The 18,175-nt window shown below is 45.6% G+C and overlaps 1 protein-coding gene and 1 non-coding gene across 2 annotated transcripts; both read left to right on the forward strand.

The window, feature by feature from the left end:
• The first annotated feature begins 3,920 nt into the window (after positions 1 to 3,920).
• Positions 3,921 to 4,024, forward strand: LOC149998289 (U6 spliceosomal RNA). The gene has a single exon (XR_016507391.1). It is a non-coding gene; the product is annotated as a U6 spliceosomal RNA (small nuclear RNA).
• A 7,985-nt stretch (positions 4,025 to 12,009) lies between these two features.
• Positions 12,010 to 15,987, forward strand: GIP (gastric inhibitory polypeptide). The gene is made up of 5 exons (XM_090291941.1): positions 12,010 to 12,080; positions 12,901 to 13,004; positions 14,211 to 14,357; positions 14,888 to 14,977; positions 15,882 to 15,987. Exons 2-5 carry the CDS (start codon positions 12,922 to 12,924, stop codon positions 15,985 to 15,987), a joined length of 426 nt encoding a protein of 141 aa, XP_090148067.1. The 5' UTR covers positions 12,010 to 12,080; positions 12,901 to 12,921.
• The last annotated feature ends 2,188 nt before the right edge of the window (positions 15,988 to 18,175 follow it).

Below are 18,175 nucleotides of genomic sequence, written 5' to 3' on the forward strand. Positions count from 1 at the left end.
AATAGCAACCAACAAACAAGTACTGGCGAGGATGTAGAGAAAAGGGGACCCATGTGCACTGCTCGTGGGATTGCAAATTGGTGCAGCCACTATGGAAAACAGTATGAAGGTCCCTCAAAAAAATAAAAATAGAACTACCATGTGACATAGCGATTCCACTTATAGTTATCCATCCGAAGACAACAAAAACACTAATTTGAAAGGGTGTACGAAACCCTATGTTCATTGCAGCATTATTTGCAATACCCTAGATATTAAAGTAACCTAAGCATCATCAGTAGATGAATGGATAAAGATGTGGTACATACACATAATGGAATGTTACTAGCAATAAAAAAGAATGAAATCTTGCCATTTACAACAACATGAGTGAACCTAGAGGGTATTATGGTAAGTGAAATGAGTCAGACAGGGGAAGACTAATGCTGTATGGTTGTATTTGCATGTAGAATCTAAAAAACAAAACAAAAACAGAATAAACTGATGTTTGCCAGGGAGGAGGTGAGTGGAAAGACAAAAACGGTGAAGGGGAATAAAAGGTACAAATTTCCAGTTGTAAAATAAGTCACGAGGATGTAATGTTCAGTATAGTCAATAATATGGTAGTAACTTTGGTGAACAATTGGTTACTAAATTTATCACGATCACTGGATATGTAAACGTTGAATAACTATGTTGTACACCTAAAACTAATATTATGTTGTATGCTAACTATATATATATATATTTTTTAAATGAATAGCAACCAAGTGATATCTCTGGGCTTGTCCTTTCCTAGTCTTGAGCCCACAACAATGCTGTGCCCAATGTCCACTGACGAGCATTCTTTCCCTTCTCTCTGGTCATCTAGCCTTGGAATTCTTCTCAACTTAGGGTTTCAGGCAGTCAATGGCAACCGTCAGTGTTAGTTGGCACAGCCCTTTGCCATCCTGCTCTCCCTTGACCACACAGCAAGAATGACAAACTCAAGGAACAGCCACATGCACCTCCTGCCAAGAGCTCTATTAGGGTCTTTTTTCTTTCTTTCTGGGAATATAACTAGCACCTCATGAACCATGTAAAGATTTGTTATTTTGCATGTCATCCAAAGCAGAAATGTTACCCTAAGACAGCCTTCCATCTCAGTAATCTCGGGGATGTCTGGGAAAGCCACCCACCCACAGTGGATGTTCGCTGAGTATGTATTCTGGGTTTCAGTACAGCTATGCATGCTCAAGAAAAAAGCAAAGCAATTTCTATAGCGAGCTAAATTAAAACAAAAATCAAGCAGGTCATAAAAACAGCAAAGTGGGTTGTTGTTGTTTTTTTCATCCTCACCAGAGGATGTGTTTATTGATTTTAGAGAGAAAGAGAGAGAGACAGAGAAAAACATTGATGTGAGAGAGAAACATAGATCCCTTGCCTCCTGTATGTACCCTGACTGGGGACCACACCCACAGCCTAAGTAAGTGCTCTGACTGGGAGTTGAACCTGCAACCCTTTTTGGTGTATGAGGCAACACTTTAACCAAGCCTCCTAGCCAGGGAGCGAAGTGGGGTGTTTTAACACTCCTTACTGGCAAGAATATAGTGAAATAAAACCTTCCATATAGCTGCGTGGGAGAATAATTTTCAGGCAACAAAAATATTGTTAAATTCTTACTATTTGACTTAAAAATTGCACTTTTGAGTAACTTTCCTACCAAAAAGCCAGTATTTAAGACATTCTATTCAGCCTTAAAGAGGAATGAAATTCTGATACCTGCTACAGTGTAGATGAATCTTGAAAACATTATGCTAAGTAAGCTAGACACAAACATCAAATATATAATTGCATTTATGTGAGGTGCCTAGAATAATGAAATTCATAAGGACACGGGTAGAATAGAAGTTACCAGGGGCTGGCAGGAGGAGATGGGGTCGGGGGTTAGTGTTTAATGGGTACAGAGTCTCATTCTGGCAGGATGAGAAAGTTCTTGAGATGGATAACGTGATGGTTTCACAACAGTGTAAATGTACTTACTGCCTTTGAAGTTTACAGTTAAAATTTGTTAAAATTGTAAATTTTGTATATTTTACCGTGATTTTAAAAAGTAAAAAGACTTTCAAAATCTCAAAAAAGATAATAAACACATGTTCATTGTCACTGTCTAGGAAAAGAAAACCCAACCATATAAATGCTTAAAAACAGGGTAAGTTTCCAGTAACTTTTAACATAGGCACCTGGTAAAATATTATGTCACCATTAAAATTGTTTTCAAAAAGGGTTTAGAAAAACTTGAGGGAAGTTTACAAAAGTACACATCACAAAATTGAGCATCCATGCACATATACTTCATTTGATTGGAACCGTCTTAAAAAATAAGACTGTATGTGTATAAAAGACGAGAAGTTACCTTCGAGAAATTCTTGTACAGGAATACACAGAAAGGTGTACAAGAATATTCACAGCAGCGCTGTTTATAATAACAAAACCTAGAAACCCTAAATGTCCGTTGACAGGAGAATGGGTAAGTAAAGCCGGGTTTAGCTATGAATGGAATACTAGAGGGCAGTGACGATGACTGGGCTTCAGCAGCCTCTGCCAGCGTGGGTGAAGTTCACAGTGCTGATGAAAAACAAACAGGCACAAAAGCACCCTGCATATACACATTATGATTCCTTCTATTTAAGTTCAAAATATGCCAAACTAAAGAATCTATTGTTCAGGGATGCATCCAGAAGAGGTTAAACTTTAAAGAAAAGGAAGAGAATGATGAATAAAGTTCCAGAATGTGGTTAATTCTGGGACATAGCACAGGGATGATTGTAGCAGGGCTCACAGGGCACTTCAAAGATATTAGGAACAGACGTCCTAGTTCTTAATTGAGTGGTAGCTATACAAGCATTTGTTGTATTATTCTTGAAACTTTACATGTTATCTTTATTAAGTAGAATAGTTCATAATAAAATTACTTGAAATAAAAAGTCTGGGAACAGGAACTCTTTGGTTTTGAGAACGTGGGTACATTTCTCTCTCCTCCTCTCTCTCCCATTCCCTCTCTATTTCTCTCCTTGCTGTTTCTCTCTCTTGATTTTGCTATGTTTCTCAAGTTTCTAGATTGTCTATTATATTTTTATAACAAAAGAATCATCCCAGGAAACCTTTACAAGCCAAACAGGGAATAATTCGTGGTCGTCCACTGTTCCAAGATTTGATGCAGCCAGAAGTTCTCCTTCCATTAGCAACCAGGATTGAGGGTTAACTGCCACCCACCCTGATCAGTCACGGATGTGGCTTAGCTTTAGCAAAAGGACTGACTAATTATACATATATTCCTAGTAAACTGAGACAGTATGTGCTGAAACTTAGGACCAGTGTGGTAAACAACTTAGATTCACACCTTCCCAGTTGGTCCTGGGTCTTGCGAACACATTCCTCCTTTGAACACCTATGTTTGAGTCATTTTTGTTTTCTTTTGCATTCACTGATATCCTCTAAGGGTGAAGCCCATTTGTTCTTCATCAGTCTGGGAGACTCTTGCTGTGGAAACATTGGAAAACACAGGGTGGGATCCATGTTGCTTTCTTTCTCTAAATGATTTCCATTATTTTCACCACTTAAGATCTCTTTCATTACTTCTCCGAGAGTCCAATGTTTTGAAAAGTGTTGCCTATCAAAAAATTCTATTGGTCAAGTAATAACAAACTGTACTCATGATGAGTATCTAAGCAGAGCTCCTGGGCTATGCAAGTGGCAAGAGGTTATACTAATTCTCACCAAAAGCAAAGGGACTTGGAATCAGAACTTACCCAAGCAGCCTTGCCAGAAGCCAGTGTCTGATTTGTGTTAGATGCTCTAACGACCTGAAACTAGCTCATGGATACCACGGTACCTGTTACACCTTCCTTCCCTCCCTCTTAGAACACTGGGGTTCTAAGGGTTTGAAAAACATTACTCAAGTGCTCATTTTGGCAACACATACACTAAAATTGGAATGATACAGGGATTAGCATGGCCCCTTTATAAGAATGACACACTAATTCGTGAAGCATTCCATATTTGGGGGGATATAAAGTACAGCACTGGGAATATAGTCAATGATATTGTAACAACTAAGTATGGTGCCAGCTGGGTACTGGAAATATCAGAGCAAGCACTTTGTAAAATAAATGATTGTCTAACTACTATGCTGTACACCTGAAACTAATAAAACATAATATTTAATGTAAACTGTAATTGAAAAAAATATTTTTGCTCTGGCCAGGTAGCTCTGTTGGTTGGAGCATTGTCTCTATAAGCCAAGGTTGTGGGTTCAATCCCTAGTCAGGGCACATACAGGAAACAACTAATGAATGCAAAAATAAACGAAACAACAAATATCTCTCTCTCCCCCTTCCTCTCTCCCTAAATCCAATCAATAAATTTTAAAAATATCTTTTCAAAAAAGATTTTTAATCCTCACCTGAGGATATGTTCATAGATTCATTGATTTCTGACAGAGAGGAAGAAAGGGAGGGAGGGAGGGAGAGAGGGAGAGAGAGAGAGAGAGAGAGAGAGGGAGAGAGAGAGAGAGAGAGGGAGAGAGAAAGAGAAACATCTGTGGTTGCCTCCTGACCAGAGATAGAACCCAAAAGCTAGGCATGTGCCCTGGCCGAGAATCAAACCCACAACATTTTTGGTGCATGGGGATGACGCTCCAACCAGCTGAGCCACTGACCATAGCAAATATGAATATATTAATTCTCAGCCCAGGACATTTTTTTATTGTTTCTAGTCAGGGAGAGGGAGAGGGAGAGAGAGAGAGAGACATCAATGTGAGCAACTATGATTGTTTGCCTTCTCTTATGTACCCCAACCAGGGATCGAACCCGCAACCGGGGTATGTGCTCTGACTGGGAGTTGAACCCACAGCCTTTTGGTCTACGGGATGATGCTCCTGAGTCACACTGGCCAGGACTGAAACTGCTTTTAATCTGAAAAAAAAAAAGAAAAAAGAAAAACATGACTCAAGACCAGCTTCCCCAGTTCTAGCATGTTACCTGGAAGGAGAGCAGAAGAGACAGAGAGACCTTGTAAATTGCAGAAAAAAACCCTGAGGTGGGTAGTAAGTATCATTGTTTCTACTTTATAGGTCACCTATGCCTGGACCCCAAGTCTGTGTTCTTGCCTTTATATCAATGGAGCATTAAAAATGCCAATCCAACCTGTACATATATCAAAGTTTATACAAAGATGTAAAAACAACTCAATGGAAAAAGGATAATCTTTTTAACAAATGGTGCTGAAACAATTGGATGTTCATACGCAAAAAAATAAATTTCCTTCCATATTACATTTTGTATAGAAAATTAATTCAATCATATACCTAAATGTAAAATTTTGATGATGTTCAGTTTATGAATTCAGCTTTTTATGAGGCTTGTGTGTGTGTGCGCGCGTGTGTGTCACATCTAAGATATCTTTGCCTAACCCAAGTTCACAAAGGTTTTATCCTAGAAGGCTTATAGGTTTTGGTTTTACAGTTAGGTATATGACCTAAATGATTCCTTTTGAGGATGGTAGATTATGTTCACTATCTAAACTGTAGTCATGGTTTCATGGGAGAGAACATAGGTCAAATTGTACACTTTAAATTAAATATGTACAGTTAATTATGTGGCAGTTATACCTCAAAAATGCTGTTTTTTAAAAATCCCAGTACTGTGGAAGGAGTGGTCAACTGGAAAATGACCATTTTTCATTACCATAGTAAAAATGGGTTCAAGCATAAATCATCAATGGCTTTAAATATATCTGAGGGTGCCGGACGTCTGATGAGGAAAAAGGTATTTGCATTGCCTAAAAGTGTCTCCCTGACCTGGCCTGGTAGCTCACTTGGTCAGAGCGTTGCCCCCATACACCAAGGGTGTGGGTTTGATCCCCAGTCAGAGTATATACAAGAATCAACCAATGACCCTGGCTAGTGTGGCTCAGTGGATTGACTGCTGACCTACAAACCGAAAGGTTGCTGGTTGGATTCATGGTCAGGACACATGCCTGGGTTGCTGGCAAGGTCCCCAGTTGGGGACATGCAAGAGGCAACCAATTGATCAACGTATCTCTCACATTTTGGTGTTTCTCTCCCTCTCTTTCTGGAACAACAAATCTCTCTCTCTCTCTCTCTCTCTCTCTCTCTCTCTCTCTCTCTCTCCCGTCTTCCTTCTAATCCTTAAAATCAGTTGTAAAAAAAATTTAATGTCTCCCTGCACATGGCTTATTAGTTACAAGGAGAAAAATAGTAATTATATGGTGGGAAAATGCCACAAAACTTTGGGTGATCAAAATTGTCATCAATCACTGACATCTTGTTCCTCCAGGTGGGATACTTTGAGAAGGACACACCTTCATTTTTCTAGTATTCTGACCAGGATGCATAACCTGAATCTAATTTGGAAGTGACATCAGACAAACCCAAATTGAGAAGCATTCTATAACATAACTCGTCTGTACTCTTCAAAATGTCAGTGTCATGACAAAAAAAGGGGGGGCGGGGGTGCTGAGATACCGAGTAAAGAAGAATAAGGAGACATGACAATTAAATGCAATACACAATCCTGGACTATATCTAATAATTGAAGGGATATACCCAAAAGGACATTATTGGGACAATTAAAAAGACTTGTAATATGGACTATAGGCTTTATATCAATGTTACATTACTTGAATTTTGTAATTGTACTTATTGTGGTTATACAAATGGATATCTTTGTCCTGAGGAAACAGACATGAAAATATTAAGTGGTAAATAAACATGATGTATGCAGTCTACTTTCAAGTGTTGAGAAGACAGGTAATAAAAAGATATAACATAAGTAGCAAAATGTTGAAAATTGTTGACTATATGGTATATTGGAGTTCTCTGTATTATTTTTCCAACTTCCCTGTAAGTTTTAAATTATTTCAAAATGAAAGGTTTTAAAAACCTCCAGACTAATAGCTCTGGGAATGGCACCGAGACATTAGAATTTCAAAAAGCTTTCCATGCAGAGTTGCCAGAGTTGGTAAATAACAGTACAGGATGTTTAGTTAAATTTGAATTTCAGATAAACAACAATCTTAAAACATTTTTTAGTATAAGTATGCCCCATGCAGTATTTGCTGTTTAGCCATCAAGTGCCCTCTTGGAATGTGACATCTGTACTCTATGCATCTTTGTGAAATATCAGAGAAATTACTGGCTTTGTCCTTAAGATTTAAAATCATCTCCGTTCCCACTCGTACAGAGAGAGACTAAGATGAATAGATTTTAAACTGCCAGATTTTATGACAACAAGAAGAACTGTTTCATGAATTTAGCATCTTCTATAATCATGACAATGATGGTCAACACTTTTTAGGGCTGATTATACAGGGGTGGGCAAAAGTAGGTTTACAGTTGTTCTTATGGAAAAAAGACATGCATGTTATGATTATCACAATAGCTTTATTAACTCTGTGTTTTATGTACTCACAACTTAAACCTATTTTTACCTCACTGTATATATGATCACCAACCTGTAAGGTGGCCCCCAAGGATATCTACTTCCTATGTAGTCCGTCCCACATTGTATCAGAGGTGGACTGTGTGACCAATACGTATAGCTGAAGTAATGGTATGTCGCATCTGGATTTAGGTTTGAAAAGGCATTTAGGTTTTCATCTTGGGTGCCTGCCCTTGCTCTGGGGGAAGAAGCCGCGGGGTAAGCAGCCCTGTGAAGTCCAGCCACAGAAGTGCGCTCCGAAGGCCACCTACAGCCCTAGAGAGGCCTTCTGAGAGTGCGGACTTCAGGACAGACCCTGAGCCAGAACCACGCCGCTAAGCCACTCCCAGATTCCTGAGCCTTATAAACTGGGTGAGCTAATCAGTGGTCCCTGTTTTAAGCTGCTAACGTTCAGAGTCCTTTGTTGTGCAGCAAAAAGTAGCTAATGTATCAAGATATAATGTAACATAATGCCGATACAATACAATATACTACTACTAATGATAACAAACGTCTTTGAGTTAATGTATCTTCTAAATTTCCCTGTTCCACAGATCCGTCATTTGGGGTAAGAACTATTACCTTCCCATTTTACAGAAAGGCAAACTAAAGCACAGGAGTAGGTGCTCTAATCACCTACTCGCTAGCATGGGTGGGTCTGTCTCCAAAGCCCTTGTTCTTCCTGTGGAATTCGCAGCCTTCTAGGTGCTGGGTGCTGGACGCTGGACTGAGTCAGCCGGGCTTTATTATTTCATCTTATTTAATGCCCACCTTAGAGTGAGGTGAAGGAGATCTTTCCAGAGAACACCCCCCCCCCCCAACACTCGCTGGATGCCTTCGCGTTAACGAGACACTGTAACTTCACTCCTACCTAGGACGGAGGCAGGGCAGATTTTGTTTTCTTATTCCCAGTTTAGAGTCAGGCAAATTGAGGTTCAGAGGGCGTAAGGGCTTCACCAGAAGTTAAACATAACTCGGCAGTGGTGAGATGGTGTCTCAGAGGCTTGAATCCCGCTACTCACCTCTCTCTACCCAACCAGGCTACTTCCTAATCTAAAATGAGGGATGTGTTTTCTGAAGTTGCAGGAGGCCCTCCCCATACCCCTTGCAGAAATGTGTGTGTGTGTGTGCGCGCGCGCGCGCGTGGAAGGGGAGCATTCACTGGGGACTCTGGAAACTGCTCCATCCTTCACATCCCAGGCAAGCAAAGGGAAGGGAAAGCCCTCCTTTGCACCACTCGCTTCCTTTCTGTGCACTGTGCTCCCACGTGGGAGAGAGAGGGGCTTAAGAATGCTTCTCTCTCCCTGGAAAGCGCCAGCCCTTTGGCCTTTTATCCTAAATGCATCACCGATTCCTTCCCTTCCTGGAAGCAAGAGCCCTTTGGCAACCCCTCCCAGTTCTAACTCTTCACTGGGTTTCTCCTCCCATGGATTAGGCTGCAACTAAGAACTGAGCTCTTTTCTTGACAAACAAAAGCAAATCAAATAGCCTTTGAAAACAGCAAGAGGGGCTGGAGTTAGAACTGAGAGGGGCCTTCCAAACTGATCCCTTGTAGCAGGTGGCCAAGAGACGCTGTAGGTGGCACATTCTTTCTTGAAGATCCTTCTGGAAAGTATCTATCTTGACCAGAGTTACTGGGGCTCTGCAGGCAAAAATGTTTGGAACCATGACTGTGTTTGTGATGTGTCTGGGGAGGAAAGCTACGGGTAGTCTTTCTGAGAATCAAGATAGACCAGATGACTCAACAAAATTTGGGAGGGTTCATGTCACCTCTTGTTTCTTCTGAAGGAGGATAAGTCTGCCACTTGTTGTCAGGGAGATCAGAGAAGAATTCTGCTTCCTGAGTCAGTCAGTGAGCTTCGAAGACCAGCTGAACTTCAAAAGCAGAGTTTACGCAGAGAAGCTGGGGCTGGTGCCTGAGTCACCCAGGCCCGGCTGCAGAGCTGGGCCTGGAATGTCTGCGGTGGTCCTGCAAGCCACGGCATGGGGGTAGGGGTGGGGGATGGTGGCCTGGTGAATCACCACCTGGAGCTGGAAGAGTCAGCAAACTCCCAATGCTCTCCTGCTGTTCCCGGGGCTTCAATTAAGCAGCCAGGAGGGTATAAGAAGCAGGTCCCTGGGTTCTCTGGCCACAGTTCTGCATCACCCCTTCCCTGAACGCATTCCTTGACTTCCAGGACTCCTCAGACATCCCCACCCCCACCCGTCACTCTCTCTAACTGTCTGGTCCATCAGCCTTTGAATCTGGGCTTTAGGTTAGTTGGAGGGTCCCTTCTGCCTCCCCAGCCCCTGTGTCCTCTCTGACCCCTTACAGTCTGGAAATTTTCTGCAGTAGACTAAGGCTCTGCCACCTCCTGAACTTCCTCTCCCCACTCCACCCCTACACGGCACTGAATTCTGCACACCAGAGTTCATCTCATAATGGCATGAATGGGTTGGCTAAGTTGCCAGTGGGATTTACTGAATGATTTTTATCAAGTCCAGAAGGTGCTTTTGAGCCCCAGAAACTTCTCAAGGCCATATTGGCCATTCCCTGGACTCCCAACATGCTCTGGGGCAGGGTGGGGGCATGGGGGGTGGGGAGCTGTGAGCTCCCCTGGGAGTTCGGCATTTTCTCTGATCTTCTCAGCTGGCCCCACATCCCTCTCTCCCCAGTGGCCCAGGCCACATTCTCCCTAGTCTGTCCCCTCCACTGCATGGCATGATAGCCAGAGATCAGAGGGAAGTATGGAGGGGGACTGCAGAGAGGTCTCCCCCAAGAGGGGGTGGGTGGGGCCTTAAAACACAACTGGCCTTTCTAGCAGCCCACCCCTCAAAACAAATCTATGAAGACCCATCACAGAACCTCCCTTGACTCTGGTTTGGCATCAAACCAGAAAATGATGTCCACCTTGGATACCCTCTGCCTCCAGGGTTTTGACATATACTCTTCTCAGCCCATCAACTGTGTGGCTCAACAGGAAGCAGGATCACAAGTAGCCCCCACATCCTCTTTTGGAAGCCAAATCTGAATGCACGTCTAATCTCTGCCGATTGGTAGCTGGGAGATGGAGTTTGTAGAACTTGCCCAGTGAGAAGTTTTTCTACGTGGTGAAAAGTAGGTGGTGGGCAGTCAAGGTTTCTAGGAAGCAGAGGTGAGTTGGCCTCCTGGTCCAGCAACCTCTCATCCCACACAAGCACTTAATTTCATGCTGAAGCTGCTCCCAGGCTGGGGAATTCACCTGGAAAGAAAATGGCCTTTATTGGGCCCTGGAGCTAATAGGCAGAGCATGAATCTGACTTTGTTTTTTATTTGTTTGTTTGTTTCCCACTTGCTTTTCTTGGCTTGGTTCATGCTTGTTCTCCTCAGAAGAGTCTAAGTTGCCATGAGCTTGGTTGTTTATGGTTTAAAGTATCCATGGCGAGTGAGTGGCAAACGGAGAGCCTGGGAAGAAGGCCTTGAGGGTGTACCAAAACCGCAGGCTGTGCTCTGTGCCTTTTAGACCTAAGAGCTCCTGGGGACAGAGACATGCACCAAGTACTTGGAGGAAGGCAAAGGGAGCACTCCAATAAGTCTTGAGTCTGAGGGGCAGGCACAGCCCTCAGCCTCAGGAAGCCTCTGTAGGATGGAGAAGACGCAGCCCCCGGCTCACGCCCCTGCTCTCAGAGAGCCCCGACTATGACCTGAGGAACCAAGTCCCAGCCCTGGAGAGCCCTCCAGTTTGATAGACAGGCTAAGCAGACCTCAGGGTCCCCCAGTCTGATGGCAGAGACAGGACCACAGACTTCTCTCGTATAGGAGAGGAGGGCATTTGAAGAGACAGGATTGGATCTCAAAACTCTTTATGGATAAGTAGAGTTGCAGCTGCTCCATCTCCCTCGGCGTTTCCTCGGTGTAAATGTGCCTCTTTCCTCTCCTCTGTCCTGCCCCTAAGAAGGAAGAGAGTTGGAGGGTAAGTTCCACTTCACCCAGCTACCACCAGGGAACCTTCATCCTTCATGTTCCCGCAGTCCACTGCCCTCTTACTTTCTAGTCTTTCCCCAGCCAGCTGGGCCACCCTCCTAGATACCGCAGTGGGGACATTGCCCCGTGCCAGCTGTAGGCCATTATCCAGAGCTGGGGTTCAAATGACTGCAGCTCCACCCTCTCCCACCCAGAAGTAGCCTATTGTCTTTGGGAGTGTTCCCCTTCCCCGGTTAGTGTCACCTTACCCAGACCTGCGCTCACCAAGGACGACACTCTTTCTAACTGAGGGCGCCAGTAAAAGAAGTGGGGGAGAGAAAAATATTGGGCCCTGCGCTCAAAGGGAGGAGGGGGAAGTAAAAAGGGGGCATTTAAGGTACCCCACCCACGGTCAGGCCCCAGATAGCAGCTGGAAATACCCAAATGTTAATCACCCATTAGCGCAGTTCAGGTGGAAAGGGAAACTTTATGACATGTAAAATGGACTTAATGTGGCAGGAGCTGTGGGCTTAATTTCTTGAGATAAGATGCTTTTAGGCTAATCAGAGGGTTTGTGATGCCCGGATATAAAGGAGGCGCAGCAGGCTTCCTTGAGGCAGGCTCCAAAGGGCCAGAGTTAAGAGGAGGAGGAGGCCCCCAACCTGTGCTTCTCCTAGAACAGCTGGAAAGGACATCTGGTAAGAGAGCAGCTGGGACAGGGGACCCTGGGGAGAGGTGGGCCTGGGCACCCCTGAGGTGCTCAGCACCCGAGCGTCTCACTTTTCCCCTCTATAAAAGAAATGTGACGGTGGCTTGATGGTTCCTTTAACACCCAGGTAGGAAGCTGATGTCTGGCAGCCAACACACCTCCAGCCTGGCTTTGGGGCTTGGGAGGAAGGCTCCTTACTGCTCTTCATCTCTATTGAAGACCCCCTGGACAAAGGGGGGGCAAGATCTCTGTAGAGGGGTCAGACTTCAGAGAGGAATTCCCAAGTCGAGATAGTCAAGGCTGACAAGGGGAGAATGGGAGGGTTCTACCCGTGGTTTTCACTTAGGGCAAGAGGGCTGTGATGGTTTAGGTGACAAGCCAGCTTGGAGCTGGAGGGCTGGCTGGTGTGCGCTTTGGAGGGCTCCGTGGGGAGAATCTTGCCAGACCACATGCTTGTGAAATCCAGGCCACTGGAGCCGGGAAGGGGGGCTGTCGAGGCACACAGGTCTTTGCCTCCTTCTTCTGCCTGGGTCTCTTCCCCACTGCCCTCCCCCTCTCCACTCAGACTCCACTTCAAACGAAAAGAAGTCTCATCTCTTGGCCAGACTCCGTATTCCTTGTAGTTAGTTATTCACTGTAATGCCCAGCACTCCCCACCCTCCCTAACGTTCGGCTCCAGCCTCAGAAAACCTCCAAGTGTCCCAGCTTTCAGAATCCCCATGGGCTCTGAGGCACCAGAGGTATGTTGCCCTCCCGGGGGCTCCCTCCACACAGTGCTCCCCCCTCACCCTGGTCCTGCTCTCTCTCAGCTCAGAAATAACCCTTGGAAGATGGTGGCCATGAAGATTGCTCTGCTGCTGGTGCCCCTGCTCCTGGCAGTGGTGCTAGGAGATAAAGAAGAGGGCCATTCCAGGTAGGGGTGAGGAGGGAGTGGCCAGCTGCAGGGAAGGGGGCTGGGAGATGACCCGGGCACTGACTTTCAAAGGAGGCATGAGAAAGGAAGGAATCCCAGGCCAAGAGGAGAGAAGCTCCAGGGGAAAATCTGCCAGCCGTCTGAGTGCAGAGTGAGGACAGAATATTTATGGTGAGCTACTGTTGCAGCAGGAAAGATTGTGGTTAGATTCTGGTAGGACTTCTCAGTGGCTGTGTCTGAAGTAGGTGACAGAATCTCCCTTAACCATTCATTTGTGTGCACACTTGATCAAGTTTTATAGAGGGCCTCCTGGGCACCAGGCATAGGGGACACATTTGAAGAGTGGCCCACAAAGGCCTCCTGCCCTCAGGGAGCATCAGGCCTAAGGGCAGAACAGCCAAGGAACCACCTAGGTGAGCTGCAAACTGCCAGGAGTACTTAGGAAAAGCAGAGAGTATTAGGAATGAGCCTAGCAGGGATCTCTGTGTTCTGGGAACCAAGAGAGACCTATCCAAGTAAAAAGTCGGGCATTCTTGGGTGCGGGACAAGCTCTTCACTCGTGTAAATTTGGTGATGTGAATTTGAGACATGGCTGTCAGAAACGTGTGCAAGGAGGGACAATGTCAGGTAGAAGTTAAGAACATAGACCAAGGCCCAGACCACCTGGGGGTAAATCCCAGATCCACCGCCTCAGCCCTGTGCTACATTAATCTTTCTGTGCCCTGGTTTCCTCATTCACAAAAAGGGGGTATAAATAGTGTCTACCTCCTAGGGGCATTGTGAGGATTAAATGAGTGTATGTATTAAAGGCCCTGACTCATGGATAAGAGCTCAGTATTGTTAGTATTGACTGGGAACCATGGACCTAAATCAGGCGTGGCCAGGGCAAGAGAAGTCAAGGAAGGAACCATGATTCAGTCCTTTGGGATAAGGGGGCCCTCTGATCCCTCTTTGCCCAGGAGCCAGGGCCACACACGCTGAGGATGCAGGAAGTGGGCCCTTATGCTGAAAATAAAGTCCAAGAGGCTTAATACATGGACGGGAGGGTGTCTTCATAAAAACTGACTCCCAGGAAATGGGCTGGTTCATTTTCAGATGTTGGCCTCTGGTCAGTGACAATCATTTATGCTGGCCTTGCAATTCCCTGTATCCCTTGCCCCTTCATGGCATCCTGGTTTCTCTCTCTCTCCCTTCCCTGCCCCTCAGATTCCACAATAAAGTCAGAGGCTCTGGACCTCGAGGCCGCAGGTATGCCGAGGGGACTTTCATCAGTGACTACAGTATCGCCATGGACAAGATCCGCCAACAAGACTTTGTGAACTGGCTGCTGGCACAGACGGGGAAGAAGAATGAGTGAGTCATTGTGCAGGCCCCTCCTGTTCCCTGTTCCTCAGTCTACCTTCCTCTATGCAGATCAGGCACCATAGGTGGCCACATGCCATGGGATGCACAACTCCAGGTGGCGCCTTTCACTACGGTGATGACAGGGAGCAGGACAACATGGCGGCCCTGTTTCGGGCAGCAGTCCCATCTAGGGGCAGGGCTAGGGCAACTTTCCAACTATTTTCTTCTAAGGAGAGGGGTCGGTGAAGATGTGTAGGGTTCACCAGGGATTCCCAGGATGCTGGGGATGAAGGCAGAGGAGGCTGAGTTGCTGCCAGTAACTTTTTGGTGGTGGCCCCTTCAGACTTTGGAAATAGAATACACTGTCTTTGTCCTACTTCCTCCTCTTTGCCAAATCTCTCCATGCCCTCGCTGTTTGGTCAGCATGGTAGATTCTGGAAGGCTGTTCACTGGCAGCTGAAGATGAGCAGTGGGGAGGTTGAGTGAAGGAAGAGGTACCCTCTGTTCTTTTACCCACTCCCTAATCTTTATCTTACCAGCTGGAAACACAACATCACTCAGAGGGAGGCCCAGGCCCTAGAGCTGGCCCATCAATCTAACAGGAAGAAGGAGGCCAGGGAGCAGCAGGGGTGAGTCAGCCCACAGGGGAAGGAGGGGTGTGGGGCCTCCTGACCCACCCCCACCTCATTGTTCCCTCTCCCAGACTCCAGAGCAGGGCCAGGCCCCAGATAAGCAGCCCCTTCCACTCGGAGTTCAAAGAGGGGTCTTCACTGAACTCTTGGAGGTCAGCCTAAGCTTAAGGGAGAGGCCTGGGAGGAATGGGGGTGGGGTGCCTGGGAGGAGTTTGGGGGCCAGGGTTTCTAAGATTGATGACTTAGTGAGTGTGCAGGAGAGGGACAGCGAAAGAGACCTCAGGAACCGGCTTCCCCACTTCTCCCTGCCACACATCAAGAAGGATATCTATGGAACGGGGACCCTCCTGCCCATGGCCAGTCCCCGAAAATCAGTTACTCCCTCTCTGAGGAAGCTGAGGAATCTATAGCACAGATCATTATGAAGAGTGGAAGTTGCCCTGGCCAGGTAGCTCGGTTGGTTAGTGTTGTCCCAACACCCCAATGTTGGCTGCTGGTTCAATCCCCGGTCAGGGCACATACAAGCATCAACCAGTGATTGCATCAAAATGTAGACAGCAAAGGGATGTCTGTCTCGCCCTCTCTCTCCTTCCTCTCTCTCTCTCTAAAAAAAAGAATATCTCCCACATAATCTCTTGGGGGTTTGGGATGCATTCTGGGATCCTTGTAGAGGTGGAGGGGCTGGCTGTCTCCCACCAGAATTTGGTTTGGCTTTGCCTGTACCGAAGAGACTGTACCCTGGCAGTCAGATAGGTTGGAGTTTTAAAAGCTGAGGTAACTGAGAGGCAGCTGTGTTGACTCCCTGCCCCACCCCTCCCCCCTTGAACTCCCAGTCCTGTATTTACCCTCTCGGGGCGGGGCCCAGGCTAAGGCAGCCTGTTTGAGACTTTCTCCTTTGCAGCTCCCTACCCGAGAAGCGCAGTGATGAAGATTTGCTAAAGAACTTCCTGATCCCGGAGCTGCTGGCCTGGATGGCGGATCAGGTGGAGCTCTGCAGGCTCAGGTAGCGGAGCGTCTTGCATAGTGGTTATCAGCCTGGGCATTGGGGTCAGACATACGCTGGCAAATTCTTAGACTCTCCAAACCTCGGTGTTTTCATGAAAACCGGGGCTGTTTAAACCACTTCATAGGACTGTTGTGAGTTTTAAGTAAGAAGATGCAAGGAAAAAGCTGAGAGCAACACCTGTAGAGTAGTAAGAGTTCAGTAATGTCGCCACTGTTATTACTGCTTGCACTTTTCTCAACTTCCTCCAAGTGAGATGCTGCTCTCGTCTCCCCTGCCCATCATCCTATGCTCAGCTTTCCCTCTGTGCCCTTGTGCCGTGGCACCTTCCCAGTGATGGAACCCCTGCAGTTGGAGGCATGTTGCCCTTCTCTGTAGCTGCTACTGGTCTCAATGGTCCTTGAATTTACCCCACCAGCTAGGAGGCCCTTCAATCTATTATGTCTTAGAGGAATGGAATAGCTAAATGCCATGGAGAGACCCAGTCCACCTGAAGGATGAGACAGGGTACTCATTCAGAATGCAGACACTGAGGCTCAGAAACCAAACTACAGTTAGACTTCAATGCTGGGAAGCTAGGCAAGGATTGAGGGAACAAATGTGGGAAGACTTCTTGTAAGAGGATGGGAAGGGAGAGAGGAATGTGACCAGAACAACAGAGAAGAGAGTATGAGAAAATCTTCATAGGAAGGTGAGCAACAGTCTCTGTGCTTAAAAAAAAAAAAAAAAAAAAAATCACTTTGATTATTTATAATTAAAAAAGTAATTTGGAGGTAGGAGCCATTGAGCTATGGCTGGGCGCCAGGATAAATTTACTTTGCTGGCTCCAAGCTGATAACTACCCTCCTCTCCTCCACTTCCCCTCCTCTCTCTACTCTCCACAGGTTTCAGTGACGGACTGAACCCAGCTCAGGACTGGACTCTGCTCTTCATTTACTCAGCTCCTGCCTCAACCCCACTCCTGGGTACCCTAGAGAAGCCAAACCCATCAAGTTTAAGCTGAAATAAATTTTTGCGCTCATTGTCAAAACATATTCGAATGTCTACTGAGCACTAACAGTATGTTTGTCTGTGCGTGTACCACCCAAGGGAAGGAGGCTAGGGCTCTTCCCCACCTGTTAATTCATCTATTTATTCTACAAACACTTACTGGAAACGTACCACAAGCAGGAGCTGTGCTAAACACTGGGTATACAGCACTGGGAAACAGACACAATCCTTGTTCCTGTGAGGGGTTTACAGTCTAGTGATGAAGACAGACCTTAATCTTTAAACACACAAATGCAATAATCACATAACATGCTAAGTTACGTGAAGAAATGAGGTTGCTGTGAGAGAGGACAGAGAAAACTTATCTAGGTGGAGTGGGGAGTCGGAAGGGCCTTTTGGAGAAAGTGACATTTAAGCTGAATAAGATTTGAAGGAGAAAAATGGCCGAAGGATGAGCAGAGCCTTAATACATATTAGCCGGTGTTACTGTTACAGCAAAATGGGCAACGGGGAGAATAGGACAAGTAGAGGATGGACAGGTGGGCAGAGGCAGGACTTTAAAGACCATGTTTAAAGTGTTTGAATTTTATCCTCAGTAGAAGGACAGGTCCGCAAAGGGTTTTAAGCAGGGGCAATTTAGAGAGGATCTATTTGCATTCCAAAGCAATCACCACGCTGATGACAGTAAGAATGATATTGAAATGTATAGGGATGGACAGGGAAGACCAGTAAAGAGGCTCTTCAGGATTCTAGGTTTGCACTAAGATGATGGTAGTGGGGGTGGAGGGGGTGGGCAAACTCAATTTATCCACAAGTCAATACCTTCATCTCCCCATGTTCAGAGGCTTCCCCACCTCTGTCAGCTGCCTTCTCCCAATGCCCTGCATCCACAGAAGTGCTTTCTCCCCCTTGTTTGGGTCATCTTTTCCTGGAATGTCCTCCCCCTCTCCCCTTGATCTAGTCATATTTTAAGACTAGAGTCAAACACCCCTAGATTCCAATCACTTACTAACTGTGACTTAGCAAGTTAGTTTCTCTCTCTTTAGCTCAGTTTTCTGTCTATAAAAAGATTAAAAAGTATTCCCCTCATAGGGTTAGAGTAGTAAGATCATGTCTGACACAAAATAAGTGGTCAATAAAAGTTAACTTTTATTATTATTTATTTATTCTCTAAATTTTATTTATTTATTTATTTATTTATT

Source organism: Furipterus horrens, unplaced genomic scaffold (assembly GCF_987537825.1).
Source record: "Furipterus horrens unplaced genomic scaffold, mFurHor1.1.pri manual_scaffold_11, whole genome shotgun sequence".
Lineage (NCBI taxonomy): Eukaryota > Metazoa > Chordata > Mammalia > Chiroptera > Furipteridae > Furipterus > Furipterus horrens.

Excerpts from the sequence above, each read along its gene's own strand:
- GIP (XM_090291941.1), top strand. The coding sequence starts at position 12,922 with ATGGTGGCCATGAAGATTGCTCTGCTGCTGGTGCCCCTGCTCCTGGCA. Across the intron at positions 13,005-14,210 it reads AAAGAAGAGGGCCATTCCAG|ATTCCACAATAAAGTCAGAG; the intron begins GTAGGGGTGAGG and ends CCTGCCCCTCAG. Across the intron at positions 14,358-14,887 it reads CAGACGGGGAAGAAGAATGA|CTGGAAACACAACATCACTC; the intron begins GTGAGTCATTGT and ends TTATCTTACCAG.